Source organism: Urocitellus parryii, chromosome 10, assembly GCF_045843805.1.
Source record: "Urocitellus parryii isolate mUroPar1 chromosome 10, mUroPar1.hap1, whole genome shotgun sequence".
Classification (NCBI taxonomy): Eukaryota; Metazoa; Chordata; class Mammalia; order Rodentia; family Sciuridae; genus Urocitellus; species Urocitellus parryii.
This window is the reverse complement of record NC_135540.1, coordinates 36,433,883-36,449,789: the sequence shown is the minus strand read 5'-3', so window position 1 is coordinate 36,449,789 and position 15,907 is coordinate 36,433,883. Positions and strand designations below refer to the sequence as shown.

The following is a 15,907-nucleotide window of genomic DNA, read 5'->3' as shown; positions in this document are numbered from 1 at the left end:
CATCTCCTGAGTGTCAAGCTGAGAACTAGGGCTTGTAACACATGGGCCACATTCCAAATCCAAATGACACTAAGGGACCTGAGTCTGTCTCCTCTTACTTTTGAATAGCTTATCCTCTTGGCATGCACGTGTGTTCTGGCTTCATTCAAACCAAATAAATATTTTATTTGAACCCCAAGATAGCTTGCATGTATATTTATTTTCTCTCATATTTCTCTATTAGCTAAATCTTTGGGAGGAGTTGTTTTCTCTGTTTTCATTCCTTAACTTACTTCTCACTGCTTGAACTAGTATGGACAACGTACCAAATTCATCAGGGGTCCCAGATAGCCATGAGCATAACTACGGGGAAATCACTCGACACATAGCCTCTCTTCCATTTCATTTTCTTTAACTTGGAGTAGTATGCAGATAAATATACTTGAACTCAATATGAATGTTAACCCAACTGCCTCCCAGATCTGTGATAAGCCTTGTTTGAAAACTGAACTTGCCAAGGAAAAATTGACCCTTGGAAATTCACCATTGGAGAACACTAGGAAATGCAATAGGTCCTTCCAACTGATGCCAGACCTTCAGCAGGCATTCCAGTACTGGACTTTGTAAATATGGGGCAGTTACACTTTTCAGATAACATTGAAGAAAGGTCACATGGTGGCAGGCAGAAGGCCTGGTCTGGGAGGCTATGAAGGATTTTGTCATGGTCTTGTGCAAATTGATCCCCTCTGGACTGGGAAATTCATCTGTAAGATGAGGAAGATCTTTGTGGTTTCCTCCCTAAAACCCTGTGACTTAATATGCGAATACACTTAATGTGAAATCAGGGTATTGGAAAACAGTTTAAAATAAAACGCTAACTGATAAATGAAAATACTAATTTCTTTACACTGCAATGTGTTTATGAAACACTGGTTTTAGTCTGAATTCATCAAAATCAGCTTGATAAAGTATTAGGGTAATGTTAGGAAATAATACAACTTTAGCTAGCAAATAAACTGACCTATTGATATGAAAAAAATTACTAAAATTAAATTTTATTGGCACACATTAATTATACAATGTGGCATATTTGTACATGCATATAACATAATTTTATCAGTTATCAGTTTCATTCTCCAATACCTCCTCTCACCTTCCCCTCCTCCCTCCCACTTATTCCCTTCCTTTACCCCAGTGACCTCCCTTCTGTTTTCATTACATCCCCCTTTTCCCCTCCTTTAGCTTCCACATATGAGAAAAAGAAAAACATGGCACTTATCTTTCTGAATCTGGTTTATTTGGCTTAAAGAGTTGCTCTCCGGATCCATCCGTTTTTCCCGCAAATGGCATAATTTCATTCTTTCTTTATGGGAGAACAAAACTTCATTGTTCATATATACATATATACCATAGTTTCTTTTTTTTTTTTTAAAGAGAGAGAGAGAATTTTTAATATTTATTTATTTATTTATTTTTAGTTTTTCGGGGGACACATCTTTGTATGTGGTGCAGTTTCTTTACCCATTCATCTGCTGATGTACACCTAGGCTGATTCCATACACCTAAGCTGATTCCATAACTTGGCTATTGTGACTTATACTGTGAGGCATGGGTGTACATGTTTTTAAATTTTTTATCCATTAATTTATGGTGCTGGTAATTGTACCCAAGGTCCAAGTGCTTTACCACTGAGCTACAACCCCAGCTTCGAGTTTGTTTTGTTTACATAATTCCGGAATATTATATTTAATTATCCTATCTTTGAAAATGTGCTTTTTCTCAACTTCATGTTTTTTTTTTTTCACTCTTATTTTTCCTTCTTGGTACCGGGATTAAACCAGGGCACTTTACTACTTAAGCCACATCCCTAGCTCTTTATTTTTTGAGACCAGGTCTCCCCATATTGCCGAGTCTGAATTTGATCCTGGGTGCTAGCCTCTCAAGTCACTGGGATTATGGAAGTGTGCAATGGAGCCCTCCTCTTCTTTCTTTCTTTTCCTTTTTTTTTTTTTTTTTTTTGGTGTGGTGCAGGGGATTGAACCCAGGGCTGTGTGCATGCAAGGCAAGCACTATACCAACTGAGCTATAGCTCCAGCCCTCCATATCTTCTTTTCTGCGATATTCAACCATCCCTATTCTATCCTTTTGCACATCTCTGAATAGAAGACCCCAGCTTCTCGCATATGAGGTTCTTCAGGGGATGTCTAACAGAGAAAGTCCAGAAACAAGAACTTGGAAATTAGATCTTGTAGGAGGCTCAATCCTCTCACCGTGAGGCCAGCCCACTCACACCAATCTCCATAAATCCCGGGGAGCTCCGCAGGAAGCCAGCACTGGCCATAATTAAAACCATTCCTCCAACAAAATACATTCTTGGCTTCGCGGGGTCCTGGAAGGCCATTAAAGAAAAGGACAGGAGGCCTTGCAGGTTTTGAGCTGAAGCTCGCGGAAGCAGCCACACTCCTACGACCAGTCTGACGTTCTGCGGCTCCTTCTCGAACACTTGGGTTCCAGGGTTCGCCAGGCCCACGCTCCGCTGGGGTCACCGTCGCCGCTGCGTTGGCTCACCCCGCAACACCCACCGCACCCGCACCCTCGCTGCACCATGGCCGCCCGGGCCCTTCTCCCCGCAGGGTCCCCGCGCTCCAGGGGGCGCTCGCCACGCTGCACCGTGAGAATGCCTCTTCGGAAGACTTTAAATCGACAGAATGATTCCAAAAGAATAATTTCAGCCAAATGTTTGGTCGCATCATGGATGCATACTTTAAAGCTCGTTAAAAGCATACAGCCTCAACATTCTAAAACATTGCACCGTCCCATCATCAATTTTATTATCCAGGCCTCTCGGCTAAAGCTTCCTGTCTTGGGCGAAGAATTAAGTAAGAATAATCCCCAGAGTTGATTTAGAAAATGACATTGTGATTTTTATGTATGTATGTATGTATGCATGTCTACAAATGTAAGAGCCAGAAACACATCTCCATGCAATTACTAGATTCCGGGGATAGAAGTTGGGACTTCATGGCCATTTTCTCGAACTTGCACACTCCCCAGCGTTTCCAGGGCCCCCGGAAGGAGGTAGAGAAGTACTTTTCAGAACCGCGTGAAGACTATTTAAAGCGTACGTAATGCTTCCATCCAATTCCCCCGCCCCTTCAGCTCCTGATTGTTTTGGCCTTGGGACGCGACCTTCCCATTTCTCCGAAGCTCAGGGACCAGACACCACCTATTACCCTCGGGGTGGCTTAAAAAGCGAGGGGGAAAAACCTTGGCGTTCGGTCCCAGAGGCTCAGGGGCAGCAGCAGCTGCTCTAAACCTCTCCGGGTCTGCAGAGGAGTCTGCCGGCCGGGGAAGCGCCCCCCGATTCCAGAGCGAATCGGTTCAGTCCGTTTCGAAAAAGGCCCGGAGGCGGGAGTTTTGGGTTGGTCCCAGTGTGCTCCAGTACAGGCTTCTCCCCAGGACCGAGGCGTTCAGGCTCCGGAGCGCTTATCGCGGCTTTGCAGGCGGTGCCACGCCTTCCGCCCCGCTCCCCGACCCCGGGAGAGCGGTTCACCGGGGCGAGGAAGCCGCCCGCGCCCCGGCCCGGTAGCCTGAGCTTCGCGTGGCAAAGCCGCGTCCACGCCTCCAGCGCCGCCGCCTAGCCGCCCGGGTCGCAGCCCGCAGCCCTGAGCGGGACCGCTTGGCGCCCTCCCAGGAGCCTCCAGCTGCGACTGCGCGGCCTCAGGGCAGCGGGCGCGGTGGGGTTGTCCCAGTCTCCGGAAGGCTCGGCCGGGGTTGCGGGCGGTGTCCTGGATCGGCGTCCTGGGCGGGCACAAACACGGTCCCTCGAACGCGGGAGGAAAGGGGAGGCTCTTAGTCCTCCACTGAGGTTGGGAGAGGCGAGGAGGAGGAGGCGGGGAAAGAGCCAGGGGTATTTGGGGATAGTGCTTCAGGATTTCGACAGCCGCATGCAGATGCTTGACGTCACTCGTGACTGGAAGTTGCTGCTTCAGGGCATGTTTAGAAGGTCCAGCCGACTCTTCTCAGAGCTTGTATCCATGAGTGTTAATTCTGACTTTGAGCACAGACGTCCTGAGACTGGAACCCTTGGTCACCTGAACTGCTGTTGAGCGGAGTGAGTAAATTTGTGTGGCAGGAAAGGTGAGTGGTTATTTGTGTGCCCATTTTGTTAGAAAATAGCACACTGCTCAAATGAGATGATTTCGGTAGCTCCAGTTCGTTTCATTTGAAAGTGAGTATGAAATTCAGAGTGGCTTTTCAGAAAATGAGGTGGTGGTGCAACTGATTCTGGGTCTGGAAGTGTGTTGTGGTCTGATTGGTAAAGGTTAAGGTAAAACTCTTGCTGGTCTCCAGATGTGTGAAGATAAGAGTTGATATTAGAGGGATAGAAACTTACCGTGGGAGTTGCAACAAGGAGAAATTTGTTAACATCAGTATTTTAAAAGTGCTATCTAATATATTTTTATTATTCCTAGAACATAATTTTAGATGCTTTGCTGAAATATTTATTGAGTCACCCTTTGTAATTTTTCTGTGGATAGTTGAGTTTTATTTTAGTTTTATTGTTTTAAAAGAGACAGGGTCTTTCTATGTTTTCCCAGGCTGGCCCAGAACTCCTGGGCTCAAATGATTTTCCTGCCTCAGTAGTTGGGACTCCTGTCCCTCACACCTGGCTGTTGTGTTTTAATAAGTAACTTACGACAGTTAACCAGCTTATTACAGTATTTAATAAAAATAATACTGAAAAAGCTCAAGCAATACAGGAAAATATAAGATCACATTGTAAATCTATCAGTTAAAAAATATATATATTCTGCCCCCACCCCCTGTCCCCCAGTACTGGGAATTGAACCCAGGGCCCTGTGCATCCTTGGCTACACTGAACTACATCCCAAGCCTCCAAAATAACATATACTTGTAATGTTGCCTCATTTAGTTTTCTTGCCTAGTATTACAAATATAAAAACTAATTCCTTCATCAGAAAAACATACAGATTTATATTAAATGAATCTTTGTCCCTGGCCCTGAGCATTATGCAGGAGTTTCCCTAGAAAACACATTCTTTTGCATCAAGATGTATTAAAAATCACAAACATGCACAATGTATTTGTGTATTTATTGTCACTTTAGTATTCATGAGACATGTGGGGAGCATAAGTATAATTAATGGAAAATAAAATACAGCCCAGTGTGAAAAGCTGCCATAGGGAGCATATTACAATGGACATGGACTGACTCAAGGGCCCTCTGCAGTTAATAAAGTTTCATTCTGGAGGCCATAATAAAAAGGAAATAATCTGTAACGCAGTTCAGTGACAAAGGGGAAAAATATGCTGGCTCTTTAGAGGAGCTTTCCCTGGCATTTAGTTTTTGAGGCAAATGCCCTGTGTGTGTGTCACACAGGGATGCAGAGGAGACTGAGGAAGGCAATGGACAATACCCTCAGTGCTATCCATAGTGTATGCAATAGTGGGAGTGCATGTTATAAGTGTACTTCCTAAGATGGCTTGTGGCAGCGATTTTTTTTTTTTTTACCCAAAGTGTGGGATACACTTGGATGCTAAGACCCTGTGGTCTGATACACTACTATTTCATGGCTGCGTCTTACTTGGTGATGCATCTAGTTCTTATAAAGGAATAAGTGTATGTCATGAGCTTTAAATAATCTGAAATATTCCTGCCAAGAGTTTTACAAATATATTTATTTTAGTTTATATAGTAATTGTACATTAGTGTGGTATTTGTTTTGACTTTTCCATATGTATATACAATGTGTAAGGATTAGAACAGGGTAATTGACATATCTGTTACTTCAGATATTTTTGAGAGATGTTTGACAGCAGAAGACTATATCAAGTGGGAAAGTTTATATTATGTAACTTCCTAGGGTAAGAAGTTAGGATTGAAATGTTTTAGCAAAAATTAAAGAGCCTGAATTGCCCCTATTAATAGGTTATATAGGCCTAAAGGAAACTGAAGTTTGCCCTTTAAAACAATTAATGCCCAGCCAGGTGTGGTGGCACTGCCTGTAATCTCAGGGACTTGGAAGGCAAGAAGGATTGCAAGTTCAAAGCCAGCCTTAGTAATTTAGTGAGGCCCTGTCTCGAAATAAAAAATAAAAGGACTGGGGATGTGGCTCAGTGGGAAATTGTCAGAACCAAGAGTCAGATCTCTGAAATGTCCCTACTATAGTACAGATGTACTAAAACAATAGGCAAATCCTAGATTCCTGCACTTTCTGCAATTGCATTCTTTCTGTTTTTATTAAGAATAGTCACATATTAGAAACAATTTATTAGCTATTAAAAGCACGAGGCACTTCTATAAATACATTATCTTCAGGATTAAAAAGATGTCCTTCAATTTTACTTTTATCATTATACCATTTAAATGCTCCTAAATCTGTGCTTTCAAAATGGCAACCACTAGCTATAAAGCATTAGGCTACTTTTAGTTAAAAATCTAATGGAATCATTTCAGTCATACCTGGATCTGATAATATTCTTTTGCTCATGCAAACCACTCATGAATCTTCATTCTCATATCTAAGCTAGGAATAGCACCCATTTGACATGGGCAGTATTGATTTTTATACCCAAGGATAAGTAGCCCCATTGAGGTTACTCCAGCATAGATCTGCTTTTGCTACTTAGTTTTTCCCCTAGAGCTATAAATCAGTCATTGTGTCTTGATTTCATATATAGATATAGATCTGCCTTCCCCCAGGAAGATATGCTCCATGCTTCACAGAATGCCAGCTGCAGAAGAGGAGGTTCCTCACTAGGGGCACACATGCCTCATAGTAGTAACTGGTTCAGGCCAAGAGACAATTCAAGGGGCTTAAAATTTTCAACATAAAGCAATTACCACCCTTTCCCCCATACTTTCCTCCAATAGAGGACAAGGAGCCAACACTTCTGAATAGTCTATAAAGCTATAAGCTTCCTAATCTGATTGCTCTCTCAGTATGCTAGAGATATCCCTCAAGCTTGATTTCTAGAAGTATTTCATAGCTCATATCAGCTAATCTTAACTGTGATAGAGTAACCAGGAAGATATTTTTTTTAATTTAAATTTTTTTTAGTTGTAGATGGACACAATATCTTAATTTATTTTTATGTGGTGCTGAGGATTGAACCCAATGCCTTACACATGTAAGGCAAGTGCTCTACCCCACCCCTTTGTGTGATGTTTTCTAATGATTTTTTAAAAGTTTCACTCATTCTATATTTAATTTTTCTTTCCTGTAAGAAAGAGCTGTCTGCTTTGCCTTATTTATTCAACTGTAGCAGTATGAATTCATGGACATTTATTTTATTATGTGGATTATAATCCAATGTCATCTATTTAATTGGATGCTTAAATTGTTTCAGCTTTGCCAGTGGGACCTCTTTTTTCTTTAAAGGTGTTTCCATTCTGGTCTCACAGAATGTTCCAGGCTTATTTCATATTTTCCATGCCCCATCCGTGGAATTATCTTTTTCTTCAGGACATTCTGGTTATTTTTATTTAGAATTGTAGTAAACACCAAGATCTGGTCACTATGTGAGCTGCTTGAAGTTACTTGTGAGTGAGTTTGTTCGTTCTTTCTCTCTCTTTCTTTCTTTCTTTTTCTTTTTTCTTTTCTTTTTTCTTTTTTTTTTTTGTGTGTGTGTGTGGTGCTCTGGCTAGAACCCAGGGTCTCACACATGCGAGGCAATGACTCTACTTCTGAATTGTACTCCAAACCCTAGAACTACTTTTTAAGGATGATAGGTTTTTGATCTACTAAATGCATCTCTACAAAGACTCTACCTTAAATTTCATACAAAAGATAGGACCTGATTGTAGCTGCCAATTTAGATTCCATCTTTTTAAGAGCAAATAAATGGATTTAGCAGTACTGAGGAGTTTTTAAAAGTTCCCAGTTTTTCTCATATTAGGAGAAACAGTATACACGTGAGCATCTATTTATTAAGATGTAGTAAGAAATCAGAAACATTTAATTAGCTTAGTAGCTTTGTCAAACTACATCCTAAATAGTACATCCTAAATAATAACTATATGTAAGTGAAGGGAAGTTATACAGAGATCCTGTCTTTGAGATGTTTGAAGTGTCTTCAAAATGAGTTTCGCCTTTCACTGTCCTCTTGGGGCCAGTCTTTCAGCCTGCTTCCTCATTCTAAAAATAAAGGTTTTAGACAATATTTTTGTTTGTCATGCTTTTGCAAACTGAGAGTATCCCTTAATGACCAGAACCTTTGGAACACTCTTCTATTTGAGTTACAATTTTACTGTGTGCTGAGTCAATTCACTGTGTGTTCAGTTCACAGTGGTAAATGAGTTCAGTTAAATTTCAGATCTTTATATATTTTAGTCATATTAGCAATGGTGTTAGTCATACTAGCAATGATAGTAGTACTACACACATAATGAGACATTATTTGGTTTGAGAATGTGCCTGTACTCATGGATTAGAGTGTCCCTTGCGATAATTATGAGCTCTGCTACAATTTTGTGTAGTGTACGCACGCACACACACACACTTTGTACCTTTGTATGTTAGGTTATGTTCTAAAATACACCAGAATTTTGAGAAGTGGTGCTGCCGTCCACCTCTCATTTCCTGTTCATTTTATGTCTGGCTGTGGTTATGATTATTGAATTAAAAACCGGAAGGCAAGAAGAATACTGACCTTAAGGTATAGACATCTATTAGACACATATTAGACTCTTGTGGAAGGACTGGGTTGTAGACCCTGTGCTGTGTAGCTTCTGGCAAATTCCAACTCAGACTCGGCTTGACATTTGCTGGTTCCTCTTATTTTCTCCTTGGCAGCTCAGGATCCTGGAATTCTCTAATCACCTCTCTCTCCTTGCTGCTCTTCTTCCCACAGTGCCAGTTTGGTGGGATAGCCTTGTGAAGGAAAAGAGAAAGGGTGGTGACTCTCCTGGACCTCTGCCCACCTTCCTCCCCCATCCTTGTCCCCCACCCTATCCCTATTCCCCGTCAAATCCTGTTTGCTACTCCTGTTATTTAAATTCATAGGAACTTCTGAATCAGTTCCCCTGTAAATATCAGTAAGCCTTTCTCCAGTTTCTGTGGTTCTAAAGGAAACCATTATTTATTCTTGCCTTGTTTTCTCCAGATTTGGTGGGCTAGGGGAGCTGGGGAAATGGGGTTGTTTGGGATTGGTTAAAACTAGTAAGAATTCTTAGAGTCAGAGAGTAGTTTGGTGGAGAGCATCCTGAGCATCAGGTTAAATGTCTAGCATCCTCCAGCAAATGGCTCCCTGGAGGTCCTTCCCCTGCTGGAGCTCTGCCCTTCCCCACATCCATCCCACCTTCTTGTGGGGCAGGGGAGGAGTGCTGCACAGTATGTTCCTGCATCCTCAGGGGTGTGTCTGAGAAACCTGGTCCTCTGTTTTATAGTTCCTTAGTGTTGTGTCTGGTGCTGTGCTGAGATATACAGAGATAAATAAGGATTCCAGGAGCTCTGAGTGTGTTCTTTTAAAAACATAATTGGTAGGGTGAGCCATTCCTGATTAAAAGGCTTGAGGGCTTCTCACTGAGCAGACGTATCTTCCTTGGGGTTGCTTCCAATCTGTATGAAACTGTCCATGTCCTCCAGATCACTACTACAATGATGTGGGGTCCTATAGCACCTTAGTGGACTGATTTCAAAACTATATTAATCCAGCAGCCTTGGACTATAGAGACAACACTGGGTGCCTTACGCTGGATCCTTTAAATGAGAGCCAGCATTAAACCCATCAATCAATAGAAGGGATTTTAAATGCAAGGGATAATTTTTTGAAAATTAAATTTCCTATTTTAATTTTTCCTTTTCTTTGGTGCTTGGGGATTATGAACCCGGGCCCTCAGGCATGCCAGGCAAGCACTTTATCTCTGAGCCCCATCCCCAGCCCTTAATTGTTCCTTTTCATTTTTAAATTGAAGCAATCACCTGACAGTAAGTCAGGTGAGGCATTCTAACTGCTTTTCAGGATCTCTTGGCAGTAATCTTAATTCATGGTTTAAGGAGATATTTGTTTAAGCAGCAGCCCTAATACTATGAGGCAGAGTGCAACTCTCCCCATTCTAGAATCATCCCGAGGGGGAAAAATGTAAGGGAAGGCCTTGATCTCTTTGTCTGAGGCTGCTCTCCTTCCTACCAACAGATGCAGTGGTTATAACTGGGCAGCTGTCTAGCTGAAGACTTAGTATTTGCCTGTGTACTTTTCTGATCTATATACAATCTTTGTTGCATGAAAACTGAGTTTTGGTAAGAGAGAATTGGCATTTTAATGCAGATTATCATAATAATAGTTATAGTAGTATATAGTGAAGAAGAAAGTTTCAGTGTTTCAAAAAAACTAAGTATGGTCTCACAAATTAGAAGGCAACATGAAGGAGAGGGTGATGTAAGTAGACCCCCAGAAAGGGAAAGCTAGAAAAGGGAAGCTCCCAGGTCACTGGGGAAGAACCTTTGCAAATTGGCTGGATGTATAATCAGCTCAGAGTATTGGGTGCAGGTGGGTTGTGAGATCATTTGGATGTTTTTATCTAAACACTGAAGATCTCTGCAGTAGGTCTAGGACATAGAGGTGAGTAAAATCCTATTAGCATTCACGGGAACTCTGGAAGCTGGGAAACAGAAACAAATTGGGAGGCTGATGTGACACAGGGAGGTCTAGATGTGGTGAGTGTTTTTCTTTACAGAAAAAGACTAATCCCATGAGAGCTGTTCAGGGGTGGGGGTGGGGGGGTGACCAGTGCTGACCACAGAGAAATATACTTGAAATCAGTTACTTTTTTTTCTGGAGTCACCTAAACCTTGTATGCGGAATTAACTAGAGATTGGGTACTCTGTGGAGCTGAGGTGGTGTATTTTCTTTACCTTACTGTATTTTTTTTTTTTAATTTCATCCTAGTGTAATAACTTGTATCATATTAATGTTAGAAATGCAGTATGTTTACATTTTTTTTTCATGGTATTACACATGTGAGCTGGATGTTGGGCTGTGGTTAGACCTGTCTACTCATTTTTTTTATTTCTTTTTTGGACCTGTGTTATGAAGGCCCCGCATCTTTCTGAGGAAGATTGTTAGAACTCTCATAGAAACTAAGCACCCTAGAGCTTTTTCAATCAGTGGCTTAATGCCTTTTTTAATTTTTAAAATACTTGGCCAGTATATCTGGGAACGTTGATTCTACTCCATTTTCTCCCTCTCCCAGTCTCTAATTACATGTATGCTGAACCTTTTTCCATCAGGAGCTTCTCCCCCACACCATGGTGATAATTTTCATCATTAATAATTTTCTTCCTAGACGTTTTCTTGATACTAGCCTTTTGATTCATTAATTTTCACTCATCTATTAAATTCTTTTTTTTAAGTTATAGATGGTCACAATACCCTTATTTTATTTATTTATTTTTGTGTCTGCTGTGGATTGAACCCAGTGCCTTACATGTGCTAGGCAAGCACTCTACCACTGAGCTACAACCCCAGCCCCTCATCTGTTAAATTCTTAATTTTTTCCCCCCAGTTCTGAGGATCAAATCAGGGCTTCAAGCATGTATCCTACCACTGAGCTACGCCCCAAGCCCCTTCTTTTTCTTATAAAACACAGAGTCTTCCTGTATTGCCCAGGCTGGCCTTAAACTCATGATCATCCTGCCTCAGCCTCTGGTATAGCTAGGGTAGTAGGTGTGTGCCACCATGACCTGCTTGACTTCTTAGTTTTGATTATTATTATAATTTTTTTTTTTTTTGCCGGGGAGTGTGGGTACTGGGATTGAACTAAGGGGCACTTGACCACTGAACCACATTCCAACCCTATTTTGTATTTTATTTAGAGACAGGGTCTCACTGAATTGCTTAGCACCTCACTTTTTGCAGAGGCTGGCTTTGAACTCACAGTCTTCTTGCCTCAGCTTCCCAAGCTGCTGGGGTTACAGGCGTGCGCCACTACGCCCAACGATTTTTAAATTTTTTAAAATCAGATGGTGGTTCTTTGGTGAGAGTTTTTTTTTTTTTTTTTTCATTTATTTTCTTAAATACATTATCTGTGGGTCTACCTCTATTTTTTCTGTTTTTGGAACTTTGGATCCTATTTTCTGGCATGCCTGATAATTTTGGATTGAAAATGTGGATGATGATAGCTTCTTTGAGAATGGATTTAACTTCTAGCAAAGTCTGAGCAGATCACTTTGATAGAGCCGAGTCTGGTCTCTCTTGTTTTTCCATATTCCTAGGTCCTAATGCTTCTGGGATCTTGAAAGCTTGGGGTTTTCAGTGGTCCTTGTCTTTGCTGGCCTGCAAGTCCAAATTTTGTTTCTTTTTCTTCTTTACTTAAATTTTAATTTCAATATTTATTGCTTAGTCTCTTTTTTAAAAATGAATTAATTTTAATTAGATCTTTCTTGCAAGAGACTGCTGAGCAATTTGATCTGATACATTAGGGGCTTCTGGAAGATGCCTCTAGCAGCTTCTTTCTGCCTGGTTGTCCTCAGTGCTGCCCCTTGTGTGGACAGTTGGTGGGCTGCTGGACTTGCACCAGTGCTGTCCCCTCCTTGATCCTTTTGGATCCCTCATGTCCTGGCTGCTTTTGGTTGCTCTCACCAGAACCCTGCACACAGCTGCTTGTCATCTTTTGTCTAGGTTTCTGGTTGTTCTAAGGAGGATGATTAGTTTAGAGCAGCTACTCTACCTTAGGCAAAGAGAAAGTTCTTCATGGATGATTTTGGCTTTTCAAAAAGAAAAGTAGGATTATTGAAGTTAGCATTTTGAACCTCTTTCACAAGTTCAGTTCAACTTAAGGGTTTACTCTAATTAAATCTTTTTAAGGGACCTTTTGTCACTTGTTTAATGAAACATTTTATACTTCACTCACACATAGTATTCGGTTTTGCTTTAGATGCTTAACCATTGGTTTGGTTTTCTTAAATCATTTTCACACTTAAATCTTCCTAGAATTTAAATGTTTGCCCATTAAAGAAATGATATCATTGCAAAAAGTGTTAGAGTTTACATTCTTTACTGAATGAAGGTGCATAAAAATCAGAGATGTGAAGTATAAGACTATAAATTCAGAGGAAAAATTTCCTGTACTAGACTGCTTGGCTAAGCCCTTTTTGGTAGTAATGTTACAGACTCCTAAAACAAAACCAAAAAACCCTGAGGATGTATGCTAGAGATCATGCAAGCTGTCCCTGAACTGAAATCATAATGTGCTTTTCAAGCCACCCAAATCTTATCTGTGTTTTCCTACCTTATGAGTTTAAAATAATTTCCATACTATTTACTTATGAGGAATTTAATTGACATCTAATTGGAGTGTAGGTTTTCAAACTTGTGTCTCCCTTCCATTATAAATTCTAAGGTTGTTCTTATCACAGTGATGTGGGCTGTTCATTAAAGGAATCTACTCACTGCAGCACAGTTTAAAACAGACTTGGTTTAAGCTATTGTTTTTTTTTCTTTTAATTGGTTGTTCACAACATTACAAAGCTCTTGACATATCATATTTCATACATTAGATTGAAGTGGGTTATGAACTCCCAATTTTACCCCAAATGCAGATTGCAGAATCACGTCAATCACGTCGGTTACACATCCACAATTTTACATAATGCCCTATTAGTAATTGTTGTATTCTGCTACCTTTCCTATCCCCTACTATCCCCCCTCCCCTCCCCTCCCATCTTCTCTCTCTACCCCATCTACTGTAAGCTCTTGTTATCTAGGGTTTACAATCTCATTTATCTGAACTGTCAACATTGCTTTTCTCTCCACAGAAAGGCAGAAACTCTCCAGATGACTTCCAATGATGATCAGATTTGTATCCCAATGTCACAAAGAAACACCAATGGCCTGCCTGGGATGACCTCCAGTGACCTGAAGACATTTACTGAGGGGGCTGTGTTGAGTTTTCATAACATCTGCTATCGAGTAAAAGTGAAGAGTGGCTTTCTCTTTGGTCGGAAAACAGTTGAGAAAGAAATACTATCCAATATCAAGTATGTGCTTAAGCTTTTTTCATTTATTTATTTATTATTTTTTAGGTGTAGATGGACACAACACAATGCCTTTATTTTTATGTGGTGCTGAGGATCGAACCCGGGTCCCACCCGTGCTAGGCGAGCCCTCTACTGCTGAGCCACAATCCCAGCTCCAGTGCTTGAGTTTTTTAAAAGACCATTTTATGGACCTGTAATGAACCTCACAGGTCTTGCCTATTACCAGTAAGCTGCTGTGAGCCTTTGCGTATAAGTCTTTGTTTAGGCATATAGACACATTTTCTTTTGGTTAAACTAGGGCTGAAATGATTGGATCACTTGTTACAGATATGTTTGATTTTGAAAGGAACTGACAAGCTGTAAAAATGGTTATACCACGTGCATGGAGTTTTGTTTGAGAAACTAAACCATTAATGTGTCATTTAGCTTTTCCTATATAAGTCTTGGGTTTTGATGGAAAGAGGCCTAGATGTATGGTTTACTGCTTCTTGATTGTGGGGATATAATTATAACTTTGGCACTTTAGTCCAAGCAGTGAAGTAGTACTTTCTGAGTAGCACTTTCTTAGGTACTTGTGCATTTTATGTACTTTTTATTCTAGTAGCAAGGAGGTTGAAGTGAGAGTATCATGAAAATGCTTTCCAAATAGATCTCTTTCAAATGAATGGCCTGTTTATAGTAGTAAATAGTCTATAATGACTTGCCCAATACTTTCCACAAAAATGTCAGATAGAAAATATTTAAATATAAAACAACTATAATTTTAATTGAAGTTATGAAGTTGAAGTGCAAAGTGGTTAATAATTTAAGATTAAAATCAATGAAGTTATTTCTGTTTTAAAAGGGCCCAGCAATTAGGGTTTTCATTCAGCAATGAATTCAGAATTCAGAGTCTGGTGTTGAAGAGTGGGAGGGAAATGAGTGTTTCTATGGAATCTACTCACTACCAGGTACCTCTATGAGTTCACAGATGCTGGCCATTAGGGGTGTCAATGTCTTTCTGATTTCTAGGAAATTATGCTTTCCAGCTATGGTGATAGGAATTTGAGTTTGCTAAGTCAGCATAATCTCTGTATTTAGTTAGTTTAATAGGGGCAATAACTACTGATAGAGGAAGCAAGCAATTTCCCCTGACTCTCCAAAGCTGGGTGGGGTTATAAAGAGTGCTTTGACCTCCAAGTGGCTGCAGACCTATATGGGAATCAGAGGTTTGGCATTTTTTTTTTTTTTTTTTTAGTTGCAGATGGATATAATACCTTTATTTTATTTATTTATCTTTATGTGGTGCTGAGTATCCAAACTAGGGCCTCACACGTGCTAGGCAAGCACTCTACCACTGAGCTACAACCCCAGCCCCAGAGGTTTGTCCTTTTATCTTGATGTTTCTCTGTGACTGTGGTCTTTTCTTTTAATAAACACCAGCTCCTTCAGAGGGCAAGAAAGTGGCAAGCTAGGGTAGAAAATTTGGGGGTGTGAGGAGAGAAATGGTAAATATCTGAGGGTTGACTGGATTGAGACCAGGGGCGCTGTGCAGGGTGAGAACTCTCTCCATGCAGCCACGCCTGCTGTTTTTGTCTCTTTCTTGTGTTGGTTAAGAAATTCTGACCAGGGCTGGGGATGTGGCTCAAGCGGTAGCGCGCTCGCCTGGCATGCGTGCGGCCTGGGTTCGATCCTCAGCACCACATACCAACAAAGATGTTGCGTCCGCCGAAAACTAAAAAAAATAAATAAATATTAAAATTCTCTCTCTCTTCTCTCTCTTCTCTTCTCTTCTCTTCTCTCTCTCTCTCTCTCTCTCTCTCTATCTTAAAAAAAAAAAAAGAAAGAAATTCTGACCAGAGCATAAGGAGAGGAATGGTAGATGGAAGGCTTTGACCTTTTGCTACATTGTTAGATAGAATTCACTTTTGGAAAGCTCACAAGCC

The 15,907-nt window shown here is 40.8% G+C and overlaps 1 protein-coding gene across 4 annotated transcripts in view; it reads left to right on the top strand.

Moving 5' to 3' along the window:
- The window catches only part of Abcg2 (ATP binding cassette subfamily G member 2 (JR blood group)), a 114,189-nt gene that overhangs the window by 64,116 nt on the left and 34,166 nt on the right, over positions 1-15,907 (top strand). Inside the window, exons 1-2 of one of the 4 annotated variants that reach the window (XM_026379651.2) lie at positions 3,034-3,100; positions 13,761-13,982. In XM_026379651.2, coding sequence (XP_026235436.1) covers positions 13,780-13,982 — 203 coding nt within the window. In that variant the 5' untranslated portion in view covers positions 3,034-3,100; positions 13,761-13,779. Of the gene's footprint in view, positions 1-3,033; positions 3,101-3,899; positions 4,120-13,760; positions 13,983-15,907 lie in introns of those variants that run through there. The other 3 variants (XM_026379650.2, XM_026379648.2, XM_026379649.2) reach the window with 3 other exon arrangements.